The sequence below is a fragment of the Vespa crabro genome, chromosome 1 (assembly GCF_910589235.1).
Source record: "Vespa crabro chromosome 1, iyVesCrab1.2, whole genome shotgun sequence".
NCBI lineage: Eukaryota > Metazoa > Arthropoda > Insecta > Hymenoptera > Vespidae > Vespa > Vespa crabro.
The window spans coordinates 24230976-24256700 of record NC_060955.1 but is presented as its reverse complement, the minus strand read 5'-3'; the positions used below and the strand labels follow the sequence as shown (position 1 = coordinate 24256700).

Here is a 25725-nt window from a genome sequence, read left to right as displayed (position 1 = left end):
CTCACAGTTTTAGCCGCGAATACCTCGTCCTTTAGGGTGGCTCAATATTTTCCTTTCTTTTTTCTCGTTGCAACTTTTTCTTCCTTTTATCCTTCGATGCAAGAAAAAAAGAAAGAGAAAGAGAGAGCAAAAGGCGTCGGAATCGAACTTGACCGTGACCTTGGACCGAATTCCTCGACATGTATAAAGATATGTAAAGAATGCGTACTAATCAAAGAGAAACACAAACTCTCACGCGTAGAACTTTCGTCAGATTTAAATTTTCATCTTTCGAAACGGACGAGTAGTTGAGGTCTCTCTTTTTCGCTCTCGATTATTACGTCATAACAGAGAGAGAGAGAGAGAGAGAGAGAGAGAGAGAGAGAGAGAGAGAGAGAGAAACTCCTCGACTCTTCTGGGATTGCGAGGAGATACCGAATTTGACTTTATATTTGTTGTCCACTAGTTTGTATGCATAACCGGTGTCTGGTTATCTTTTGTAATCCGAAAGAACTCATCAAGTTCAACGAGATATCGTTGCGGGTGATTTATAAGATAGAAACTTTCGCTTTTGCTGACACACGCGTTTTATTCGGCATTTGTTTTCTCTCCTATTTGCACCTTTGAATGATCAAAAAATAATATTATTCGACTAATTATGAAATTTCTTCTCTATTAGATTTCAGCATGTCTCAGGCATCGTTATCGAACGATTTGGAAGGCACAATGAACGATTTGGAGGGAAGCCAGCATCAGCAGCAGCAACAGCAGCAGCAGCAGCAACAACATCCTTGTCAATGCTCGACGATGAGCGGCATTAATTCGATGAGGACGCAACGGGAGAGAACGGAGAGAAGCGTGGGAAACACAAGGATCTCGAGCGGTCAGGAAATTCCTCGAGGATTGGAGGTACTACAGAGTGCGTTTGAGCCGTTAAGAAGATTGGACAGTCCGATGTCTCATCAGGAAACGCAACAATTGAATTTGGAAAAGGCGAGAAACGTCGAGATTTTGGAACATCAAAGTACGCCGCTTTCGCGACACGCTCGCAACGTTCCGTGTAGTCCAAGAAATTTGGATCTTTCGCGAAATCTTGCCTTCGAGGCGGCGAGAAGAGTCCAGGAATCATCGAATTTGCAGGAGAGTCGACAAAGTTTGACGTCCAGTCCTAGTCATCCGTCGGATATCAATACGAATCCGATGGAAACGTCGGCGAAGGAAACGTCGGAAAAACAATTGGACGATCCCTGTGGTTTGTCTCCGAAGCAAAACATCTCGAAGGATAAATTGAAAAACATACAACAGGTTTTGAACACCTATCAGCATCATCGAATACCTATCAGCGGGGAATCTAATACGCCGGAACGGAACGTTCATGGCCATTTTCACGGCGATTCTCACGTGCATTTACACAAGCACAATGTCGATAACTCGAGAACCAACGCGAATCTAGAGGCGAGCGATGGTCTTAAGGGATTCCAGCAGCGACAGCATAGCCATCATCATCACGGAACAGTAAAGCCCTCGAACGTGACTCATCATCACGGGCCCGCGATGATGCACCATGCGGGGGGACATCATCATGGAAATCTCGCGACCGGCTTGGTCGGTCACATACATGGAAGCTCGACGACGGGTCTAAATGGATCCGGCAACGTTCCGCCGACGATCAATCACGGCAATACGGCTGGCGGCAATAATCCAAATTCTCATCATCACGCTAATCCTATCGCCACTACGACGACAACGATGGTGACGACGGTGACGGCGACGGCGGTGACGACGACAACGACGATGACAACGACGACGACGACGACGTTGTCGACGACGACGATGACGGCGACGACAACGACGACGGCATCGATCGCCGGACAGAAGGGTTCACCTATGGCGAGTCATCGTCATCCTACCGTATCGAGTGCAATCAGCGGTGCCTCTTCTAACTCGAGCATGATGAATCACGGTGGATCGCCGAGCGTACATCGGCACGTAGTAAACGCGAGTGCCAGTTTATCGGCTACTCCATTGGTCGCTCGACATCACGGCAGTTCGACCGGTAGCTTGACCGGTCGCTCGAGCATCAATCATCATCACGTGAGTTCCGGTATCTCCTGCGAATCTTCTTCGTCGAACGCGAATACCAGGACTCATAGCAGGCTGGATCACGTTCACGATCATCATCATCATCTGCAACAGGTCCACTCTTTGCACCCTGACTCGAGATCGAGAGATAGAGCAGCCTCGTTAGTTCATCCTCTCGATGAACATCACGGTCATCATCACGGGCACGTCCATGCTCATGGTCATCCTCACGTGCAAAACAACGATACCAAAAATTCATCCCTGATAAGGGTGGATGCGATCCAGGTTTGTTCATATTATTTAGTATTGTTCTTTTTCTTCTTCTTTTCTTTTTTTTTTTTTTTTTTCTTTTACGATAAAAAAAAGTTTTTGCTCGCGCTACAAAAGTATTTCGCGCTTCGTGACTTACGATCATCAGGTGTCAGCACCGTCGAAGAACAGCAAGTGTCAGTGTCACGCCGTACAACAGGCTAGCGGGAACAAAAGAAGTTCGGAGGGTGAGACCGACGACGGTGGAATCGTCGAAGTAACATCGAGGACTCATCAACCTCCGGCTCTACCTCCTCGACCACCTCCCAGACCAACGAGACGTTACGAGGCAGCGACTGCCGATCAATGCGAGTATTTTTGCATTTTTTCCATTTACTTTTAAAAAAGTCGAACTTTTAGCCTTATTCTTTGACGCTCGAATATAATCGAGTGGTATCACCCTGATGCATCCCTTCGAACTTTGAAAGAGTACCGCAAGGGCTCGCGACGATCTCGCGGATATATCGACCAGTCGTTGTTCTCGAGCAAACGAGAGAAGGACGATTCGTGTCGGAGCTTACGGGAAAAGGAACGTCGGACGACGTTACTTTCGTGTTTTCTCGCGACTAACGAAATTACGCGACAGAGAGGAAGATTCGAGAAAATAGCTACAACCGGGTGCATTCATCATTGTATTTACGATTTTCTCGTGTCACATTCGCCGACCACCACCTGTGGGACATCTCAACGTGACAAGTACCCCGACTTTCTACCTACCCCCCTCCCTTCTCTCTCTCTCTCTCTCTCTCTCTCTGTCCCTCTTTCTCTCTTGCTCGTTTTGTGTCATTCGTGACAACACTTGTACATCTTTTGGAAGATGCTCGACGACGCTAGTATCCGAGGAATGACTTCTTTTTCCGAAGGAACAAATGGACGAAAATAAAGATAAAAAGACGAACTACTACGAAGGAGAAGGAGCTTTTGTTCCGGCAAGATTATTCGGAGAATGGTCAATGCGTTATCGGTGAACTTTGAGGAAGGGGGAGTGCGTAATAAGGTGGTGACCTTGAACCATGAGGCCTCCGCGTTAATAGACCGCGTAGGAGAGAGGGGGAACGTCTTTGAATCGCCGTTACCTATTGACATTTTAAAGTCAAAGAGTTCATATCGAGAGGGTGCGCTCGAGAGTTGGGCTCTCTCGCAGGCTCATTATGTTACAACGCGTTAGATATTCTACGTGCTCTCACGGCGAATCCTCGCGACCACGTGCGATCCTTCAATTCTTCCCTCGAGAAGGAAAAGCAAACAGTTAGGGAAGAGAAGCTTGAAGGAAAGCTTTGAGTAGCGAAATATCGTCGATTGTTCAACGGCAAAGATGGATGGATATCCGGTGCTTCAAATAGTACGCTGTCGGCTGGGAACGGAGATGGAGATAGACAGCCAGGGTTATCCCTTCGCAATGGCGGCACATTCGCATTCCCACTTACCCCATTCTGCCAACCACGCACACTTGCCGAGATCTCGTTACTCGCACCCTTGTGGTACGTCGATTAAATAGTACGTTAAAGGGGTATTTGATAAATTATCAAATACCCGTTGATCCCTTACCCACTTTTTTCCGATCACCTTTTGCGTGTCCCACATTAAAAACGGGATAGAAATTATATTCTCTTGGGTTTATCTATTTATAATAGGAGATAAACCTTCTGTTATTTTTATTATACCTTCGAGGATACGAGATTTAAAAGTTAATCCCCACCGACCTTTCCAGTTTTATCTATACAGTTTTATCGCGATTCTTAGCTTTCCCTGTTTAAAATGTTACAATTAATCGTTATGAAAGGGAAAACAGATAATACGAATTTATATTGGATAGAGCGCTATCGAGTCAGGCTACGTTAGTATCGTTTAAAATCATTGAGCGACGGTACGATTTATAGATTTGCTTACTCGTACAATTGATACCGAAGTTACGGCGTTTGAAAATTGGAAAGATTTTCACTTAGTTTCCCTGAACGAGCTGAACGGGCTGTTCTTTACAGGAAGGACGGATTTATTAAGAAACGTTCGCTCGTTTCTAAACTACGGAGCAGGTAGTACAGGTAGTCGATCTTTTCCACGGAATCCTTTTACCGGTCATTGCATTTGTAAAAGTGCGTCATAAATTTGTGCCCTCGTAAAATCGTTTGGAAAAAGAAAAAGAAAAAAAGAAAAAAAGAAAAAAAGAAAAGAAAAAGAACACGATCTTTCTTCTCTTCCTTTCGACGAATGGGTCGGAGGTAAGATCCTAGCTAAACTTGGCTCCAGGTTCTTTCTATGGCGAATTTCTTCGAAGATTAAAATCGGAAAGAGGTCAGGTAAATCGTTTGACAAAGAAAGCCGATAGGTACGTGGATATTATTAGATAAAATATATGGGATAGAACCATACATTTTCCACGTTTCGTTTACTTTTCGTCATATAACTTAACGAAAATGTGTAATAACAAAAGCAAATAGCTGTCACTCACAGAGATCGTATTTGTTGGTGTCACGTCGAAATATTCTCTAGTAGAAATACGATAAAGTTGATTAAAAAGTTCGACGTCGATGAGTCTCGAGAGAACTTGGCATTGTTCTCTCGGAGTAAGGTGTATTAGGTATCGATGCTGCGCGTCCGGTATTCATCGAGAGAATTTCCAATGCGAATGTGTACGATCGAATAACGAGAAAGCATATACAATGGGAATCGAGCTCGAGTACGAGCAGAGTAAAGGGACTATTGCTTTTACTCGATATAACAGATCCAAAGTATTTTAAAATACGCGATCCCCCTTTTGTTTTTTTCATGGAAAGTCAAGTGTCACTCTCGATGTAGACTTTTTTTTCGATCAAAGGAAAAACTCGATTATAGGGATGAATTTGAGGGAAAAGCAAGAGAAACTTTTCGTCCTTTTAAAGAATGTCAAACTTTGCAGGTCATACCGGTGAAGGTGGCTGCTGCAAGAAATATGTCGTTCTTTGTTGCCTTTGCGGTGGGCTCAGCGCGGCAGTCGGTAGCCTCTTTTTGGCGGTGCACGCTGTCCTTTCAGCCCACACGGCCAGTTTGGCGCTCTTCGAGACCGTACCATCTTACATTCCTGGCATAATGGTGAGAGACAAAGGTTACACGGCTCTCTATCTATGGAAATTACGTAAGAAGGGATCGAACGGACGTTCGATGATGCATTTCACGGTTTTATTGTCAAAGAAAGAGACCTTCGATTGACCTTCGAGCGAGACCTTTTATCATCCGTATTAAATTCTATCCGTTAATTATAAAAATGTTAGCACGCTTTATCTGCCAAAGAGTAAAGAAAAGAGATTATTTATTGCCTTTTTCGCAGTTGATACTGATGGGACTATTTACGATGCTTCTGGCAAGGCGAAAGCACAGATACGGTCTTTTGGTAAGTATAAAAAGTCAATGTAGGAGATCTAATGCAGATAAGGAAGCGATAAGGAAGGAAGACATTGGGGATGTCGCGTAATTATTGCAGATGAAAGTCTGCGGCTCGGTTGGCGTTGTGTGCGCCCTGGTCTGCGTTCTTGTGACGGTCACTACGACGGTGATTCACATGTCCCGATTGCAAGGTCTTCGAGAATGCGTTTATACGGAAAGAGCCAGGTAATAAGGAAGGAGCCGATTACGATACGACGTATCGTAGAATCATTGTACGAATCGAACGTTCGAACACGTTCATACGTGAGATGAAATTGTTCTTAGATCGTGCACGTGTTACGGTGCACCGCAATCGAAGGGAGATCCCGGTGTACTGTTCGAGGGTACTCCGCATTGCGAAGCCGTTCACGGCGCCCTTTACGCTTGCCTGAGAGCCCTTTTCGGTGTCTCGGTAGCTGGGATACTTGCCTGCATATTCTCTTGCATGTTGGTTTATCAGTTACTGAGTCACGAAAAGAAAAAGATGTATTGGGAACAGCTGGAGCTCAGATGCAGATCGTTGTACGGTCAAGGCGGGCCGGTCGGCCCACCGACCGCTTCCTGCGGATGTTGCAACGATTGCGGCGGGGCCAGTCCGTGGTGGGCCCAAACGCCAGGAAATCTCTACACGCCGAATCCGGACTTGGCGCCTTCGAGGTAACGTCCCTAAACAGATTCGCGCAGTAGGGACTTTCTACTTTTGATTTTGTACGGACTTAACCGACTACTTTTTCGTACCTATCACCACCGGTTCGGACTTCTCTCCGGTTGGCAAATTCCACGAATATCGTGAAAGGAGAGTGAGATAAACTCCTAAACGAGACGTCGGTCCCGTCGAGAGCTTCGGGTAAACCGCTAATGTATGGAATCGATTAAAGTCGGCATTCCGTTTGGTATTTCTTCGTTCTACGGAAATAAATTACGAACGACGATAAACGCGTTTGGCTACGGGGAGGCCTCGCGATAATAAAAACGTACAACGTTAGAGACGCCGCGTGATAGGATCTACGAGTCGTCGGTGATTTTTGCACGGACCCACCGTGACGCGCGTCCCGCTTTTTGCCATTCTCATCTCATGTCTCGCGTCCCATCTAACGTCCATAGAGACAACTCAGAACTGATGCATCGTCTTATTTCAGACGATGGCGATTACCGTGGTCTAGATCGAGAGGACCAGCGCCGAGTCCCGACTCGAATTACGGCTTCCACACGCAAACGAGACAGGCCGAGACTAACGCCGACAACGCGGCTGGCCCTTATAGCGTCCTAAATTCACAGTCGAGCGGCCCTTATTCCGTTCTTAATACACCCAATGGACCCTATACGACGAGTACAGCGTCTTATAGCGTTTTGGAGACACCGGTTCCTCTCTGGGGCCCGCCGCCGCCTTACAGCGATCCAAACAGTCCAGCTCGTAGGCCGCAAGTCACGGATGCGAGACCGAGGATGAGCAAGAGAATCGACAATTTTGACAACAACGAAGGTTAGACACCAACGAAAGCTTCTCAACCTTATCCGGGACGATAATTCTTAATCGTAATATCGTTCCCTTGCAGATCACAGATCGAGATCGACGAAACGTCCCTCGGACAATTACGAGAATGCCGAAGAGATATCGAATAGTACCGATCCCGAGGGCGGAAACGACGGGACTATGAAGGGTAGGAGAGCTAGGAAACCCCTGAAAGGCGTCGAGAATGGAGCTTTTCAACAGGAACCCAATCCCGCTGCGAAACAATCCGAAAGCGAATTGTATTTCGGCGATGTTTCCTCTTGTTGCGGCCCGGAGAGTAGCTTCTATGATCTGGCTGTTGAGAAAGAAGGTAAAATTTCTTTTGGGCAGATATTATCTTATATATCTTTTTTTTCCTTTTTTTTTTTTCGTTTTCTTCATGTAAATTTCATCCAATAAGATGATCGACAACCGATGATTTTCGGCGATCGATTGGTTTCAGGGACCGAACATTCGGAAGGGGTGGATTATTTGGCAGCTCGTTTGGGCAAGCGACAGCTGTCGAAACGATCGAGACTTCCTCTTCCGTTGCCCTCGGACGGTGGCGACATACCGTCCGATAGTTATGCCAATAGCGACGAGCCTAGAAACGTTAGGGGCCCTTTTTTGGCACCCGATGCTCAATACGAGGTCATTCAGCAAGCTCGTTATTCGTATTACGCGCCGAAAGAAGACGAAGAGCTTGAGGAAGAGGCTGCCACGTCGAGTTACTTCAGAGAAGAGGAGACTGATCGTCCAAGGGACAGGGATTACAGGGACTATCACAGCGGTCAGGAAGAGGAAGCACCTCAGTGTTGTTTGAGCGATTCTACGACCTTGGATTCTGGCTGGCAAAGTGCCGAGCAACAACAATCGGACGATAACGTTCGACCGGTTAACGTGTAATCGGTTTCCCTTGCTTTTTTCTTTTCTTTGTTTCTTCTTTTTTTTTTTTCTTTTCTTTTTTTTCGGAAGGAGAGAATCGGAGGATGGAGGTGGAGGAATCGCGTATTTAAGAACGATTTGGATCAGTTGAGAAGATCGAACGCGAGCAAACTTTCGTCGATCTTTTTCGTTCGTATCCTCGATCTTCGACGATGGAGACTGAAACGACGTTGCCATATATAAAATTATTCTTTAATGCCAAGGTGCGCGCTATTTAATGTATTCATTTTCGATGGAAGACGTGATCAGTCTAGTTAGAGGAAATAGTAAATAACGTAGAGAGATGTAGGATAATTAATAGTGAATTCAACGATGTCGCTCATGGTTGCTCGTAGTAATCGTTACTATTATTTAAGTATATCGTAAGAAGGAAAGTTACACCTTTATTTTCTAAACGAACATTGTAATAAAAACCAACGAACGAAAGAGGCTTGTCCGATGTACTAACGAATGCCACACGTAGACGCAACTGTGACTTTAATTAGGTAATTGTCGCGAATGGGTTATTGGTGTGTGGTCTCCGTCTGTGTGAGTGCGCGTTTGTGCGTCGCTCATTGGACCCTTCGACGATCCTCGTCGTCGTTCATCCGATATATCGCTAAAGGAAACGTCCATGTACAAAAGTGTGCTTTACTCTTGCCATTATCTCGTTAGATGTTTTAGCCTTAATTAATTCGAGCGCTTATTAATTGTTCTCGATAAAGTCGTTATCGAACGACTCTTACCGTTACTTACGATTAGTAGTCAAATATTTTGTTTCAATGAACGCGTGCGCACTCGTTTAAAAAAAGTTCTCTCGCGCTTTAAGAACTCGACGTTGACGCGCTACGTCGCTCAACAATCGTTACTTTCATTCGATTTCGTTCGACTTACCAAGCTTTTAATGATATATACATCTTTCGGTGCGTAAGCAAGTACCTACGTAATAAACACATACGTACTGTACACAATTCAGGTGGACCAAGGATAACGATCGCGTTTAGGAATAGGTAGAAATATTATCGATCATCTATTTCCCGTTGTCGATCGTCAACAAGTTAAACTCATAAATGGCATAATTTTATATCGCAAGGAATAGATGAGAAGGAGAGAACTAGACGCGCAGGTAGATAGACAATGAAAAAGGTTGGATAGTTGAAGAAATAGTTTAACGTTGTTTACTCGATGAAGTGTACCTTAAGAAAGAGAAAGGAAGAACGTAGATAACAGAAAACCCAATGCGCCGCGAAACAATGTAATTAACGATTACAGAGAATAAAGCTTTGTTTTGTAAGAAAAAGGAGAAGAGAGAGAGAGAGAGAGAGAGAGAGAGAGAGAGAGAGAGAGAAAATCGCGTAGAATGGAAGTTCGATGAAAGCACGTAGTAAAAGTATATCGAAAGAGGAATGCCGGGATCCAAGTTAGAGCTGCCATTATTCGCAATTGTCTTTTTCTTTACTTTGAACTCTAGCGCCTCTAGCATTGGCCAATATCAGATTATAAGATTTCGCAACGGGGCCTCGCGAGAGTCAAACTGTCGCAATGCATTGGATTACGGCAAGAAGGAGGCAAGCTGGCACGTTACCGTTCAAAATCGATCTTACGATCGCGATTGCAGACTAGCTGGTAAAAACGCTAAAAGATCGCTTCGTGAACGTAACTGTTGTAGACAATTGTAATTTGTACGCATAGACGATTCCCGATTCAAATTTAAAAACCATCGAGAAAGATTTACAAAGGAGATTCCTCGATTATCAGGAATCAGAGGAGACCAATATCACGGTTAAAACCGAGGCCTTGATAAATACAATATATCGCGCAGGCAGTGGCGCGGCTTCGCACGGTTACAATAATTATTAATATAAGCATCGTAGACGCGAGATTGCACGCTTAAAAGTTTCATTAAAGCGAAGCGCGGAACGCTTAATTAACGAGATCGCAGCCCGCTGATAAAGTAATCCCGAGGAGTTGTTCGGCATTGGTACGAGAAGACGTTAGAAGCTCGTTCTTTTAGAGCGTACGCTCGTTACAAATAATTACCGTCGTTTAACCGTACACGAGTCTGCCGAGACGTGCCGGCGGCGGCGGCGGCGGCGGCGGCTTTACTTCGTTCCGTTACCAGACATCGATTACGTAAGTATAACTAGCTTAGAGAATATTTTTAGTCGTCTACTTCGGGGACAAGTAATTAGCCGATTTATCCTTACGATAACGATATATACATATATTGTATATGTATCGTATATATGGTGTATACCCTGTTATAACAACCTATCTACTTATATCTTAAGGAGAATAATCGTAATACTTTGAGATCGCGGTGAACGAATCAAGTCTCTTTTGCATCTTCCTCTTCGTATTAATTACGTACAAGATCCCTCGACGATTCTGAGAGCTGCTTGATTCGCTAAGAATCTTTCGACCCTTTCACGAAACTCTCTGCTAGATTCGGGTAAGGGAAGTGCAGGATTCGGTGCAGCGCTTTGAACGGAGCTCATAGAATTGATATTTAACGCGCTATCGGATAATCCATGATCGTGATCCAATATATCCGGTCTCGGTGGTGGTGGATGCTTTCTCTTGTGTCCCGCAGAAGCGACCCTCTTCGAATCGTTGTCGTTAACGACATTGTTGTTACCGTAATCAATGTCCGGAAATCGATTCATCATACCACGTAGAGCTATCTTGGCACTGAGAAGGGACCAAAATACTTCCAAAAGAGAAGCAACGAGTACGTTCACCTTAAGTAGCGTTTCCGTCTGCGAGGATTCGCCGATCCGATCCTTTCGCCAAAAGGATAAAACTTTGTCTCTGTCAAGGGGTACTTCTTTGCTCTTATTTTCCGATTCCTTTTCCAGCTCATTACCCGAGATTGGCATGGTTCTTTCGTACAATATAGAACTTTCTCCCTTGAGATCGTCGTAGGCAAGTCCCCTGTCGCTTTCGTTAACGTATTTCTCTACTTTCATCGTGGTCTCTTCGACGAGAGCAGTGACGTTGTTATTATTATCGATAACGAAAGGATTGCTCGAACTACGAAGAATCTTTTCCATAGGCCAGAGAGATCCATTATTGGTCTCCGCAACAGCAGCGATATCGAGGATGGTCACGACGAGGCAAAGAACGGCCGCCAGCAACGAGAAGAGATTTGCAGAAAAGAAAATGGTTATATTTCGATCGATGTACCACCTTCTCCAGGCTAAGAGTCCCGCGACGAACGGTACCAAACAGGCTATCGATAATATCGCTCCCTGAACGGAGAGCGCCAGGGTGCCTAGAAGTAGCGAAAGGGCGCCTAAGCCAAAATGTACCAGGGCAAGCCCACCGACGGTCGAAGCCGAATAACGTCGTTCCGACGGGTACAACGACGAGAGAGCCGGCTTCGTCTTCACTTTTATCACGTAAACGTTTTCCATTGTTTTTCGCCTTTGAATGCGTTAGATGCGTCTTGGTTGAGTCGATTATGAGCACTCCGCACATGACGCGCGTCACACGCGAAGCTCGAGCGAGCCGAGGGTCTTTGCCTGCTCGATCGGGCTCATTCTGAACGCAAAAGGATACGCTTTTAAATTCGATCGCGGATAAAAGAAATTTTATCTCTTCGCTTTCTATCGCGAATTTGCAATCTCTAGCAACGTAGAAAGATATTCTATTCGCTTAGACAACCAATCAGACGAGGATCTCACAGAGGCGTAACAATTTCTTAATCCTCCTTGCCTCCATTCTTTTCCCTTAATTAACGTTATGCAAGTGCGACCGATTGTGAAGCGACGCGATTATTCTCCGAGTCTTTTTTGTTCAGACGTCGCTTCCGTTTCACAGTCGTTCTCCTTCGAGAACGGATATTCCGTAAAATATTTTATTATCGTTGTTACGTTGCGCGCGGTGCAAGCGCGATCAACTCTCTCTCTCTCTCTCTCTCTCTCTCTCTCTCTCTCTCTCTCTCTCTAACTTCCCCCTCTCTCGCGAGTTCGTTAAAGATCTTTTAAGCGTTTCACGTATATGACACGATCGGTCATTCGAGCCGAAGAAATTTATCAAGATAATTCGCCGATCGTAACGTAAAAGAGATCTTTCACGGTAGACGTTTGAATGGTAACTGAGAGATACGAGTAAAGTACTAGTCTCGGTTGAAATTGCTACAAACTTCTCTACGTACCTCCCACGCGAGCGACTTGCAGTGAAAGGGACAACAGAGACCGACGGATAGATATACTCGTATCCTCCAGTGTTACGTTAAGCTCGCTTCACACAGATCGTTACTTTCATGCAGTTTCACGATAGAAAATAGAAGAAATATAAAAATATTGCGAATCACCGACGATTTCTTTTCCTTTTCAATTACTTTATATCGTCGATAATCTTCTGAAAGAGAGAAAAATTTAGTCGGTCGTTAGGTGTTACGCAAATGCGCACGACTTTAGTGTGGATATTACGTTAGAATCGAAGATAACTTTCAGAGAGGAAATATATCCCCATGGTCTTCGGGGAGAGGATAGCTCGCACTAGCTCGTGCTAACCTTTATTGTTGCTCGTTTAAACGTGTAAACCTTAACTCTCGACCTTTTCGCTCGTACATCGTTTATAGAAATAATACGCAAACTATAGATGACCATCGTATTCTCCGCGGATTCCCCGCTCGGTCAATCATTCGGAAAGGTCTATCATTCGTTCGACGAAATGGCACGGTTGTGTGTGCAGAGGCACGCGTGGGACGACAATGTTTGGCGCCATTAGTCTCTCCTTGCATATTATCTTGAAAATTTACATTTTTCTTTTTTACCCTGACAATCGTTATTCTAATAAGGATTTTGATTTGAGTCAACAGATGGATAATCGATAGCGATTAACCATCGTTTGCCCGTAATTAACGTTAGCCGAGAAAGTTGGCCTAAATCGACAGACCGCAAGACTTCCATGCAACTTTGTTATTATTATATCTGGATTCTGCGATGGAACGAGAGGAGTAAAAGGAAAAAGGAGAAAGAAACTTTCTCGATAACGCGGCATGAAAGAAAACTCGATCGAGCGGAGCCGAAGGAGAACGGCTTGCACTTTCCATCAAAAAAACGAATTCTGATCGATCGCGGAATCGCGATTATCGCGATCGGCGACAACGATCTCGTTAAAGGCGTCGTCGCATCGAAACTCGTTCTTACGTAAAACCGAGATAAATAGCACCGCCTTAGAACGCTCACCAAAGCAAGAACGATCGATCGACTCCACTAGCGGCGTATGATTTAAAAAGAAACGTCGTCGTCGAACGAAAACGAAAAATCTTTCGCTTATACGCTAGTTCTTCTTCGTTCGCAATTGATCTCAATTTCGATCGTTTTTCCCATCGCTTTCACTCGACCAGTTTAAACGATGTGCCATGTCGGGAAAGTTTGCAAAAAAAAAGGCGAGTTTCCGACTAGATACTACTTGAAAAAGGAAATGGAGAAGATACTTTCCTTCTTCTCACTTGCTATCGAGATCGAGCAAAATAATGGAAAAAAAATACCGACGCTTTCCGTTCGTTCCCTGACTTTTCGGCCGTTAACGCTGACGCTTCAACGACTTTCTCTCTCTCTCTCTCTCTCTCTCTCTCTCTCTTTCTCTCTTAGTATACGCGGAAGGGAGAGAAAGAGGGAACGATAAAGAGCTTGTTTGTGACCGAAATGCATTCGTATTGGAGCAGCTGTTGCGATTGGGGCACGCGTCCCAACGGTCGCGGCAGCTGTCCACAAATCGAACACGGTACATTCCACGCGAGTTCCTCTATCTATAACAGACCGTTGATACTCGAAATACAAGAGCGCAACAAAGTTCGCATTGAAATACCCTTCGTAGCTTAAACTGGCCCTTGAATATCGCGATAAATAGATGAGATAGTATACTCGAAGATTTAACCAAAAAAAATAATAAACTATTATGAATAATCAAAGAATAATTTTATGTTTATCCTTTATTTTTATCTTTCAGTTAGAAAACCAATAGAGATAGCGTCGAGCGAGTCGAGAGGAAAAATCTGCTGGTAGAAATTCATAATCGACGTATCGAAAGATTATTTAAAGGGTGAGACATTTAAATTTTAAAGAGTCCGCAAAATGCCGAGCGAATGCCTACGTGAAAATTCCTCGATGCGCATAAACTCGGTAAGGGCTCGTAAAAGATCGATAAGGGTACGCAACGGAAGGGAAGGAAAATAAGAGGAAGGGGAGCGTACCATATAGGAGAACGCGATGGGGCCCTTCTTTGCGAAGGGACACCGGACCCGTAGTACGGACGCGACAACCCCTCTACGTTCTGTGCGCACGCAAACACGGAGGAAAATAAGGCGCGCCGAGAGACCGCCCTTCGCGCATCTGCTCTTAAGGGAATCCGCGTCTGGCAGTTTATCGAAGGCAACGCTCGAGCACGGATCGGACGTCGAAATAGAAAACGAAAGAAAAAAGTTTTTGTTTTTATAACCTGTATATATCATAGGGACCTTTTAGTGAATCATAGCGATCTTGTAAAATGTGTAAAAAAGAATGTTTGACCGTGGACGTGGAAATCTCGCCGATTCGAAGCGTGAATTTTTCCTTGGAAACTTGGAGATCGCCCTCTTACGTGAGCACGGTTCTTCTGATACTCATTAACCGATCCTGAAGAATTCTATCCTGTGTGTAGTTTAGTGAACAACAAAGATATATTTCGAGGACTTTTCAAGGGAGAAATAGTGAAGATAGTAAGGAGAAGAATAAAAGCGTAAAAAAAGAACGAAAGAGAGAGAAACGGAGAAATAACGATGGCACAAACGTCCGAGCCGGCACCCGTGCATTGCTATACGAATCCATCGTTTTGTCGTCAATCCGAATACATCCCGGACGACAGAGAGAACCTACCACCTCCGCCACAATTTCAAAGTACCGACGAGTTACCACCGCCGCCGCCGCCTTTGCAAATGCATTTACAGTGCGGCCAAAGCAATCCCGCGTTTCAGGCTAACGCCGAAATACGAATCGAGAGGCAAATCGAGACGCGAGAGGCCAGAGAGCACAGGCGATATTGTTATTTGAATGAGAATAGAGATCCAGCGCACAAGAGGTATGCCAGTTTGCCGATCGAAGATCATAACGTAATCGGGTATGGACAATCCTCGAGGTACGAGTACATTCAGGAGGAGCAAAGGGGTCACGTGCAGAGAAGGCCTTCCATCAGGTACGAGTTCATTCCGCGCCAGCAGGTGCAACGGCAACGTTCCGCGCCGCCGCTCAACCAAGACGATGGACGACGGGGCCTGCCACGGATACAGACGAACCAGAACAATGGCGGAAGATACGCGATCGTACCGGGTGAACTCGATTATCCGGACGACGATGACGACGACGACGACGACGACGACGACGACGACGACGACGACAACAACAACGACAACGACAATGACAACAACGACGTCAAGAGAAGTGCTTCGATCGGTAGACGAATTTCACCGGTACGACGTGGTAGCGTAAACACGCTTCAGGGTAAAGCAATTTTTATTATCAATTCGATCGAAACACGAACGTTTTATTTGAGATTATCTTATTGTTAGGTCGTTACGCGAGAGTACCTCTGCAAGACGAGGACCCTCCGGCCCTCCCGGAAAGGAATCTTCAACAGGAATACCCGAGGTCGCCGAGGAATAATCTGGCGACGAAAAGACTTCACGAGATATTGACGACTCCACGGAAGCCAAGGTCTAGATCGGAGGAACGAACCCTATCGCCTAAAAGGCAACAGAGCGTGAATCAAACCGGTACGCCACAAAGGAGAGCTCTCACCCCAGTTGGATCACCAAGCGGTATGCGCCATTTCCTTCTATTATTTTTCATACGACCGTCTTCAGTGGTCTTCAGTAAGTAATGATAACCCGTTCTTTTCTGTTTTCTCTCTCTCTCTCTCTCATAGGTCGTACCTTTAGCCCGACCACTCGTACGACTCCCCAAGGAACTCCGCAGAATCGAGCGTTTCCAACGAATGGCCCTCAAACCTCGACACCGAACAAAGAACCTTCGGCAAGGAGGTGCTTACCCCTCGTTGAAAACTCATCCCGACAACGGGACGTATGTCCAGCAAGTAATTGCGGCAAACTTCGTTACGTTGGTACGGCTCCGGTTGATCTTGCATCGATGGTTTACGGAGAGCCACCGCCTCGTTATGGATATCTCGAAAATGGTCCGGAATCTATGCCAATGGTGTCCGGTTCTCCGAGGTATCAGGTACTTCCGGCCGATCAAAAGAGGAACGGCTATCAGAGCGTGGAGAGCGCGTTTATCGCGAGGACCGCCGTAGTAAGTAACGTCGAAAGACTTGGAAATCTTGTTTCGAGAAAAAAAGAGAGAAAACCTTTCTTCCTTTACCTCAGGTACCACCGTTATCTCCGCCGCATAGCGAGGTTAACACGACACTGGTAAGCGCATTGGAGAAAAATGATCGTAGAAATGCCCCGCTCTTGCTCGTATTGGTAGGCGTTTTAACCTGCGGTCTCGCTATTTACCTATCTTGGACGCAAGGAAGAAGGTAAGAGAGACGAGTAGTTAAGCGCGCCAAAGTGAAGATAATAAAGTCTCCATTTTTAGATATTACTTCGACAGTGCCGTCGGTTGCGGCGCCTGTTGCGCTCTAGCAGGAGCTTGCAGAAGTTTAAGAAGAACCTGGACAGGGCTGGGTCTCGCGGGACTCTCGGCACTGAGTTGCGCCGGACTCTTGTTACTCGCTGCGAAATCGCCCAGACCAGGAACTCCTCTTCACGACGTCACAGCCGGTGCTTTGTGCGGAGTTTCGCTTTTAGGTGCCAGCCTCGCGCTCCTTGCCGTGTTAACGCCAAAGTGTAACTTGGGTAGACACAGAAGAGTGCACTCTTGGATCCCTCGGCTGTCATCTTGAGTCATTTAACAAATTTTCATGAACTCTCGTCAATATATTGAATTGGATTCGTTCAGGGCGGACGACATACTCATTTTCGGATCGTCGCTGCGATTAGAAATAACACAACGTATCTTAGTCCAGCCGATATGCATGGAGGATACGTTGGAAAGTATTTTCGTATTTACGAGCGACAACGGTTAAATCGTTTACTCTTAAGCAGCGATAAGTCAAAAGTTCATTGAAGAAGCCAAAATCGATTTCACGATGTGCGTGTACGTGCGTGTGAAAAGTAGGTATAAGAAGACTCGTATCATCCAATTCCTATGACCCAAGTGGCCTTGTACTTTTCGTAGATTGTAAGAACCGACGGTCTAATAAAATTTCTACGTTCGTCACCAAGAATATTATTTATTTTCGAACGGATGTAAAGTACCTTATCGTGGATTCGATCTTTATAGTCGAGTATTTATAGTGATCGAATTTTTATAATCGATTCGCTCGATCTACGTATCAAAGCGATCCGAGGTCTGGCCAATTTCGATCGTGGTATTTCTCATCGTCCTTCTCATTGCATTTAATCTTTATATTATATTTAAATATTATCCAACATTAATATCTATATTTTTTCCCTTATTCTATCAGTACATTTTGAGAACGTACGAAGGCGCGAAAATTCCAAGAGAGCGGTTTCATCGGAAAGACATTTTTCGTTGCATCAATGTGTCATGACGGACGACGTTTCGCGAGTGATTGAAACCACCGAAAGTTATGATCCGCTTATGCCGATGAAAGATAAGGACTTTGAGGATTAGGTGAAAAAGTCGAATCTATTGGGCAAGCAATACGAGGTATTTTTAAACTTTACTCGTTGGGAGTAGAGAGAACGTATGGTTGACTATGCATACACATTGTCAAAGAAAATGATACGTTTTCGAGTGTTCAAACGAAATCATGGAACTACGGGAAGTTGGCGGTTAATAAAACGAAATATTGTTATGGAAATCTTACAGCGTATAAGTATGATATTGAAAATAATTTAGCGGCAAATGAATTCAGTTAGCTACACACCGATGAAAACCCGTTGAATTTCTTAGATGACGAAACTCGAGTGGTATTGAAGAAACTCCCGGATGGCCCTTTCTCCGATTACATCAACGCCAATTACATCAAGGTGAGAGAATATGACTTCGCTAGGAACGTCCTCGTTCGTTAGAAACTCATCTTTTAATGATCCAACGTTGCTTGCTTTCAAATTATATGAGAATATGGTTACCAAAAGGAGGAACGTTAGATAACGACTCAAAGGCACGATTATCGATTTCTGGCGCATGGTCCGACAAGAGGAGGTGGTCCTCGTTATTTCCATGCTCGCCAATGTCGTCGGAAAATAATTGCGTCCGTGCATATAAAAGCTTTTCTTTTGAAAGATATGTCGCGTTAAGCTTTCGTCGCCTTTCGCGACAGAACAAGTGCGAACAATATTGGTGCGGACATCGGTAAGAAGAAGAAATACGGTGACGTAACGGTCCTTAACGCCAAGCATAACGTGTTCGCCGACTACACCTTTAGAATCTTCCACGTAACGTGCGATGAGGAAATTCCCCAAGGTAAATCGAAGCTCGAACACGGAGATGAGATAAAATGCGTGAACTTTCCAACGAAGAATCCAACTATATTTCTACATAAGAGTCGGGTCGTTTAAATCGTGCTTTGAAAACTAGGTCGAACATTTGCATTATACGGTATGGCCCGATCACGGAGTACCAATGTACACGCACTCCGTCGTCATCTACTTGAAAAAAAATCTTTTGGCAACGCAAATTGGAAACGGACCCATGGTCGTTTCGCTGTAGCGCCAGATTGTAAGTAGAACCAGGATCATTATTTTATGCGACATTTGTCTGAGACGTCCAACGGTCGAAAGGGATAAGCGAGAGGAAAAGACGAAGTCGCGAACGAATAAATTTCATGACGTTCAGAAAGAAACGAGCCAACATGGTGAACAATAAGCAACAACATTTGTTCGTTCACTTGATCCTAATGAAGGAATTAACGAAACAATAGGGAATATTATGGCGAAGGTAATACATACCTAATGCGTACGCATTCTAAATAATTACGACATGTTTACATACAGAGATAACAAAATTATCTCTGCTTTTCGAAGAAACTGCCTCGAAGAAAGCGAAGCCCTTCGGGGACCGATTTTGCAAACGTCCTTGTCGCGGTCTAACCTAGGCCAAGAATAGATATTCAGAATTAGTATCAAGTTCGATAACTTTGGACCGATATTCCGAAAAGTCTTAAACTCGGTCTACGCGCATATACTTTCTAACGTCCTATTATCGTTTGTTCGTATTTAGAAAAAATCAACAATATATTCTTCAAAAGATATCCGGCGTAGGACGATCAGAGCGATTATGAGAGCCGCTTATTTTACGTCAACGGGTACAAAAAATCGATACCTCTCGATACCCCCGATCCCGATGATCCCGTTAGTAATAAATCGAGTATCATTAAGAATATGATCAAGCATGTCGCGTGAACTCTATAATACTTTTGCAGAGCTTTTGTTCTCTCGTTCAACGACGAGTTTAAACCGCCTCCTTATGTAATAACGTAATTACGAAGAAACACGTAGAAACGGAACTTGAACTTGTCTCATAAATTGACGTTTATCGATAACTCGGAGATAATCGATCGATGGAGACGAGATCGATGTATATTCGATTTCCATATTTTTTAGAAGCCTACGACGACATACCCGACTACGATATTAACTTGTACGCTAATGGGAAGCTGGGAGAAATAAGGATCCTCCATCGGAAATCGTGTTAAGTAAACTTTCCGGCAAATCGATAGGTCGTACAGCTAGGGCCGATAGTTCGGCGGTCGTTCTTTGCCAGTACGATTCTTTCGACTTTCCTCATAATTTGTTGTCAAAACAAAGGTATATACACACACGTATATATGTATGTAAATATCTTTTTCTTAGCGACGGCGTAACCAGCTGCGGTATTTATTTGGCACTGAGTTCTCTCCCAGAAAGAATGACTATCGAGGGGGGGGAATGCGATGTTCGTTTGGTCATTCGAGCGATAAAACGATCCAGACTGGATTTCGTTCGATCTGTCGTAAGCACATCTTCCTAAAAACCGATGGAAATGTTTTAAAAAGACGATTACGAAACGACATAAAATATTCGTGCAACGTGACCTTAATATTTAATATGGACTATTTCGAAAGCAGTATTAATTTTACTTAAGATTAAAATCAACAAGTGAAATTACACGTGTTTGATAATAAAATGAATAAAGATGGTAACACGCAATAAGCTCATATTCGATTCCCCGCGATCATCGGTCTACGTGGTCATTGAACGAAAGAAAAAAAGAAAAGGAAAAAGAAGATAGAAAGAGATGGTAAACGGTCTACCCTACCTTCCGCGGCCCGACTCGAGCTTCTCAATTTCCCCGGGAGAGAGCGCCTCGATCGAGGCGAGTACGATAAACCGTAATTTCTTTGGAAAAAGACAGGCGTGTAAAGTCCGACGTTCCGTAAACGCTTGCTGCTCGATCTCTTAACGCGCATCTCGTGCATCACGATTGGGCTCGCGATTGGCATTTCTCCGTGGTACAGTCTTTTGCCAAGGACATTGTCCTCGTCTTTGACGTCGTCGTTGTCGTTGTTGCCGTAGTCGTTGTCGCGAGAAAAAAGAAATCCTTTGCTTCTTTTCGTAAAAGAAATTCAAGGTCGCCGTAAAGGCCATCAGAAGAAGCCAGTGAAGGAACGTGTAATATACAAAATAGCAACAAGTAAGTTGTATTCTTTTGTTTGTACGTTAGCGTTGCGATGCGCTCGCACATCGTCGCGCGAACGAACGAACGAACGAACGAACGAACGAACGAACGAACGGCTCCTCTCGAACGAAGGGGAACTTGCCAGACGTGAGAGAAAATTCGTCGCGACATTATTTCGCGTAGCGAGAGGGCCTTCCCTATTTCCTTCGAATCGATTTATAAGCGTTCAAAGAAAAATTTGACACGCGTGTGTCACGGTTCGTTTCAAGGCCACACGGAGACATATTGGCCGCGTGAACTCCACGATACAGGTTGGACGCACAACGATTTTCTCTATCAGAGAGCGGACTGACGAAAAGCTTCTTTTCGAACGTATATATTCCTATGTTCACGAGATCAAATCGATAGGTTCAAAACGGAAAAGAAATGAACCTGCAAACGTTCGATTATGTGCCTGGGGCATGTCGCGCGAGACCGCTTGTTGTTCCCTTTTCCGTTATATAAGAAGCACGCTTCACGAATGTGCCATAATCGGCCATCTTGATTGACGTCATACGTGGCGCGCAATTTAATCGTACGTTCGAACGTAAATCCCAATCGTTGAGCGAACTCTTTCCGATCGAACGTATCCAGCATTTACGTTTACTTTATCGAAAAGTTCTCATTTCATAACGACGCACTTCGCGTACGTCAACCTTCTTAACGAGGATGTCGTCAGCTTTCCATTCTCAATTCATCCGCGTGTAGCACACGTGTTTTACTTTTTTTGCAATTGAAAGGAAACGATTAATTGTACATGCCTCATAAATCTGTACCTTCGGAACGAATCGTGCCGGGATAATCACTTGTCATTGTCTCGCAACGCTTACGTTAATTTAACGTAAGATTATTTTCCCGCGCAGGTAGATACGGGAGAGGTGGATAGACGGTCGTAGAAAATTTGTCGGAGCGCGTTTAAAAGTACAATTTTGTTCATCGATTTCGCGAGCAAGAAAGAGAGAGAGAGAGAGATCCTATTTCCTTTACGCACAACGTAGCGGACAACGTTAAACAATTGCGCGTAACTACGTCAATCGATCCGACCGTGGCCTAAGTTGACAGCAATTTATAAAATCGCTTCTCCTCGGCGGATACGCAGAAACGAACGGATTAGAGATTTTCTCGCAAAGCGCGCGATCATTCTGGATTATCTTGAATTTCTCAGGCGCGCTGTTACCGCGCGTAACGCGATATCCTTTCATTTTCCTTCTTTCCCTTCATTTATTATGAAAGGAAACGATTACGCAGGATTCTTTTTTTTTTTCCTTTTTTTTTTCCTTTTTTTTCCTTTTTTTCCTTTTTTTTTTTTTTTTTTTTTTCTTGTTACGTATATATAATATACGGTCGAGACGGAGGTTCTTGTTACGAAAAATGAAGACACAGGGTCTTTTCAGGGGGAAAAAGAAAAGAAATATGTCGAATGCCTCGGCGGCAAGGAGTAGCAAGGAGAGCAGGACGGAATCGGTCGCGAGAAGATGGACGCCTAAGCCCGTTCTAGATCCGGATATAACGAAAGATCTTCCCTTGATTGACGCTTACGTGGGCATACTGAAGGAAAAGAAGGACATATCTAAGGCGATTAAAGCTATATCGATCATTTTGCCGGGTTTCGATCATTTGAAACGTTGCTCGTCCAATAAGATCCTTCTGGCACCCGTGAAATCTTTCGATATAAACGACGACGTGCCGATCCAGGACCGACTAAAGATTTTTCTCAAGGAGAAAGCTTTCGATCTTGCTCTTTTAGAGGACGATTTGCGTGTCATCAAAGTTCCAGAAAGGAGCGCCAAGTCGAAAGCGCAGGCGGCACGGGCTTCGAAGATTTGGCCGTTAAAGTTTCATCCCGATCCTATGCTCGAAACAATCATCGACGGATCGATTTTCAACGAGGATCAACTACGAGGAATCGAGGAGTGCATGAGGATCGTCATAACAGCTGCAAAATTAGAGGCTATCGGGGATTCCAGTTGCAACGGTAGCGCCGTCATCGTCGATCCCGACGACGGCGGTAGGATCCTTGCGATCGCTGCCGCCAAAATGGACCGACACCCGATGTGGCACGCGTCGATGTTGGCCGTCGACCTAGTCGCTAAACTACACGGCGGGGGTGCTTGGAATTTGTACGAGGAGGAGGAATCTATTGGCCCGTATCGAGCCGACGACGGGAACTTTGAAAAAAGAATGAAAACTATTAAAAGAAAATACGAGGAGGTGGCACCGCTTTGTTATCCACGAACGTTGTCCAATATAGAAATTCCTTCGGTGGGATGCCTCCAAGTTAAATGGAAATTACAAGGTCGGCGGAATAACGGTCCTAAAAAAGCTGACGCCATAGCGGAGCCGAGTACAGGCGAGAAATGTGGACCGTACTTGTGTACCGGCTATTGGGTTTTCTTGCTGAAGGAACCGTGTCCAATGTGCGCTATGGCTCTCCTTCATTCGAGAGCAGCGAAAATATTTTACGGCGTATCGAACGAGAGGACCGGTGTCCTAGGATCCAATGGAATTTTGCATGCGGTCCCGGGACTTAATCATCGATATCGCGTTTGGAGTGGAGTATTGGAAAGGACCTGCGAGGAGGCGTCGAACGAAATTCAACGGAAGACCGTCGACTCCGTCGATTGAGGCGGCATTTTGTTAGTCTTCGATTTCGAGTATAGACTGGGTTGCGATGTCGGGGATAAGACGAATACGATCTTATCGCCTATTTTCACGATTACGATTATTACGATCATACGATTAGCGAGAGCAAATGGAAGGGCTTAGAAAAAAGGCACGTGATCAGTGTCTCGGATTAAAAGCAATAATATGGCCGACCTTGGTACATCGGTATACTTTCCAACGATGTCTCCAAGTCCGCAGCATCTGCTCCTATTTCCTTATTCGTACGAGCGTCATTCGCATACATGCTACATATCGCGTTAACACTCGCGCGCTCCCCTCGCCTCGCCTCGCCTACACTCGCCTCGCCTCGCCTCGCCTCGCCTCGCCACGCCTCGCCTCGGCGTACAACGATGCTTTTGTATTTCCACGATCGTGGAAATTCTCCTTCTCCTTTGTCTTTTGCTTCGCTTCGTTCCGTCTTTGCCATACTTTGTTAATAAAGTCACGAAGAGACACAAGATAAATCATTTTCTTACGCCTTTCCACACGTTAATAATTATTTCCGCTTACTCGTTGATATAACGATTACCATAATTGTTAAAGTTCCATGACACCCGCGCGAGTTGATATAATTCATCTCGACGATGCGATGTATTAATGCGATTACGTGATTTGGCTATAAACAAAATTCACCGTAGAGACGGTGGGAAAGAGAATGAAAACGGAGAAATGTTAAATCGCTTGACTTGTCCATTTCTAGTTTTTCAAGTATTTAATATTTAAGCATATTAATCGTTGTTCCGTTGCGTCTCCCATTCGAATATTAGCAAGATTTTTAGGCGGAGAGAGGCATAATCTTTTCGACGCGCACGATAGACCTATTCCACGAACGCTTTAATTCTCATATAAGCGAACGGCGTGGACGTATGTACATAGAAATGATGACCCATCGGATTGACTCCAATCAGCGAAAACTCGAGAGACGCGAGACGCGATGGGAGTCGCATCATTCACGATTCACCGACGATCCGATCGATGTGCACGAGTTTGTCTTGCGGCGAGAAAGAAGAACGGAAAATTTTTCAAGATCGAACTGGTGTTTTTCACCGATCGATCGACATTTTAGCCTTATACTAAAATAAATCAAATTCTATTCGAGATGTCTTCGCCGAGCAAAAGTATTCTATGTGTTTGTATGATGAACGCTTCGATTAATACGTCGTATACATTTTTTTTTGTTCCAGATATCATCATCTTTTTCAAAGGATTTACTTTAGAAAAAGAAATGGAAAACGTACAAAGAAGTTAAGGAAGCGGAGAAGTGGGTCTCGCGAGCGAGTTAGAGCTCGATATCAGAGATAAAGTTTCGAGAAAATAATTAATCTGCGTAGCAAACAGACGACGCGTCTCTTTTACTTTTCTCTGTTCTTTCTCTCTCTCCCTTTCCCTCTGACTCTCTCTCTCTCTCTCTCTCTCTCTCTATCTATCTATCTATCTATCTATCTATCTATCTATCTGTCTCTGTCTATTTTTATTCGAGTTACAGTTATATACGAAGCAGGTATCAACATAGATACGAATCTGCATTGGAAAGAAGGAGAGAAGGAGAAAAAGAGTGAACCTTACGAGCTAAAAGACGGAGGAGACTTCCATAATATAGAGCAGAGTCGCATTTTGCTCATCAACACTGAGTGATTCCAATTGACGATCATCTCGACCCTCGGGCTCTCGCCTTATTGGTGAACTTTTTAATACGTTGCGTTACCATTGGATCGTTTCTTTCGACCGATCTACGGCCCACTCGGTCAGAAAGTCTCCTCGTAGACACAGTATCAAATCGTCCATCGAACAAAGTGATCGATATCTCTCTACCTCTGTTTCTTCTCACCCTTCCTCTCTCTCTCTCTCTCTCTCTATCTATCTATCTATCTTTTCATCTATATCTATCCATCTATCCGTCCCAATCGAATTTATCTTTGAGCATTTAGTAGAAACGTAATTTATACTAGTTGTAGCGAAAATTAAAAGAAAAGCCATTTGTTGCCTGTGTCCACTGTTATCGGTTCTACTTATAAAATCGGCTGAATGGCTATCTATTGGCTCTTACTGTTTGAAAGACTTTGATCAGTTTTCATAATACGTTCGAAGATAAAAAGGAATATTATTCGAGAGGAAAGCAAAAGTGTTCGGACAAAGGAGAAATAAAAATACATCATTCATTTT

At 44.5% G+C, this 25725-nt stretch overlaps 4 protein-coding genes and 1 long non-coding RNA gene across 10 annotated transcripts in view; 3 read left to right on the top strand and 2 right to left on the bottom strand.

Moving 5' to 3' along the window:
- The window catches only part of LOC124432394, a 10288-nt gene extending 803 nt beyond the window's left edge, over positions 1–9485 (top strand). The window contains exons 2-10 of the mRNA XM_046981336.1: positions 659–2346; positions 2480–2678; positions 5267–5439; positions 5675–5737; positions 5828–5955; positions 6055–6426; positions 6909–7252; positions 7326–7592; positions 7725–9485. Coding sequence (XP_046837292.1) covers positions 667–2346; positions 2480–2678; positions 5267–5439; positions 5675–5737; positions 5828–5955; positions 6055–6426; positions 6909–7252; positions 7326–7592; positions 7725–8167 — 3669 coding nt within the window. The 5' untranslated portion in view covers positions 659–666 and the 3' untranslated portion in view covers positions 8168–9485. The remainder of the gene's footprint in view (positions 1–658; positions 2347–2479; positions 2679–5266; positions 5440–5674; positions 5738–5827; positions 5956–6054; positions 6427–6908; positions 7253–7325; positions 7593–7724) is intronic.
- The window catches only part of LOC124432534, a 25366-nt gene extending 3080 nt beyond the window's left edge, over positions 1–22286 (bottom strand). Inside the window, exon 1 of one of the 3 annotated variants that reach the window (XR_006944290.1) lies at positions 21675–22286. This is a non-coding gene — a long non-coding RNA (uncharacterized LOC124432534). Of the gene's footprint in view, positions 1–2470; positions 2586–20499; positions 20562–21674 lie in introns of those variants that run through there. The other 2 variants (XR_006944292.1, XR_006944291.1) reach the window with 2 other exon arrangements.
- LOC124432502 lies at positions 8557–12127 on the bottom strand. The gene has a single exon (XM_046981495.1). It carries the CDS (start codon positions 11599–11601, stop codon positions 10549–10551), a length of 1053 nt encoding a protein of 350 aa, XP_046837451.1. The 5' UTR covers positions 11602–12127; the 3' UTR covers positions 8557–10548.
- Positions 9630–17458, top strand: LOC124432415. 2 transcript variants are annotated; one of them, XM_046981378.1, is made up of 6 exons: positions 9630–10318; positions 14150–15675; positions 15744–15992; positions 16100–16482; positions 16557–16711; positions 16771–17458. In XM_046981378.1, exons 2-6 carry the CDS (start codon positions 14958–14960, stop codon positions 17075–17077), a joined length of 1812 nt encoding a protein of 603 aa, XP_046837334.1. In that variant the 5' UTR covers positions 9630–10318; positions 14150–14957; the 3' UTR covers positions 17078–17458. The 2 variants fall into 2 exon arrangements, with proteins under 2 accessions (XP_046837334.1, XP_046837342.1); XM_046981386.1 differs by lacking the exon at positions 9630–10318 and adding an exon at positions 11484–11586.
- LOC124432485 (probable inactive tRNA-specific adenosine deaminase-like protein 3) lies at positions 20738–25725 on the top strand. Of its 3 annotated transcripts, none has more exons than XR_006944275.1 (3): positions 20738–20874; positions 22293–24680; positions 24747–25725. XR_006944275.1 is itself a non-coding variant. In XM_046981483.1 (3 exons), the coding sequence occupies exon 2, from the start codon at positions 22312–22314 to the stop codon at positions 23521–23523; it is 1212 nt and encodes a 403-aa protein (XP_046837439.1). In that variant the 5' UTR covers positions 20738–20874; positions 22293–22311; the 3' UTR covers positions 23524–23534; positions 24747–25725. The 3 variants fall into 3 exon arrangements, 2 of the variants coding, with proteins under 2 accessions (XP_046837439.1, XP_046837427.1); XM_046981483.1 differs by having other exon boundaries at positions 22293–23534; XM_046981471.1 differs by having other exon boundaries at positions 22293–25725.

Bases quoted from the DNA above. Each gene is read 5' to 3' on its own strand.
- LOC124432415 (XM_046981378.1), top strand. From the start codon at position 14,958: ATGGCACAAACGTCCGAGCCGGCACCCGTGCATTGCTATACGAATCCA. The intron at 15,676-15,743 runs GTAAAGCAATTT...TCTTATTGTTAG, and splicing joins TAGCGTAAACACGCTTCAGG to GTCGTTACGCGAGAGTACCT. The intron at 16,712-16,770 runs GTAAGAGAGACG...CTCCATTTTTAG, and splicing joins TCTTGGACGCAAGGAAGAAG to ATATTACTTCGACAGTGCCG.
- LOC124432485 (XM_046981483.1), top strand. From the start codon at position 22,312: ATGTCGAATGCCTCGGCGGCAAGGAGTAGCAAGGAGAGCAGGACGGAA.
- LOC124432502 (XM_046981495.1), bottom strand. From the start codon at position 11,601: ATGGAAAACGTTTACGTGATAAAAGTGAAGACGAAGCCGGCTCTCTCG.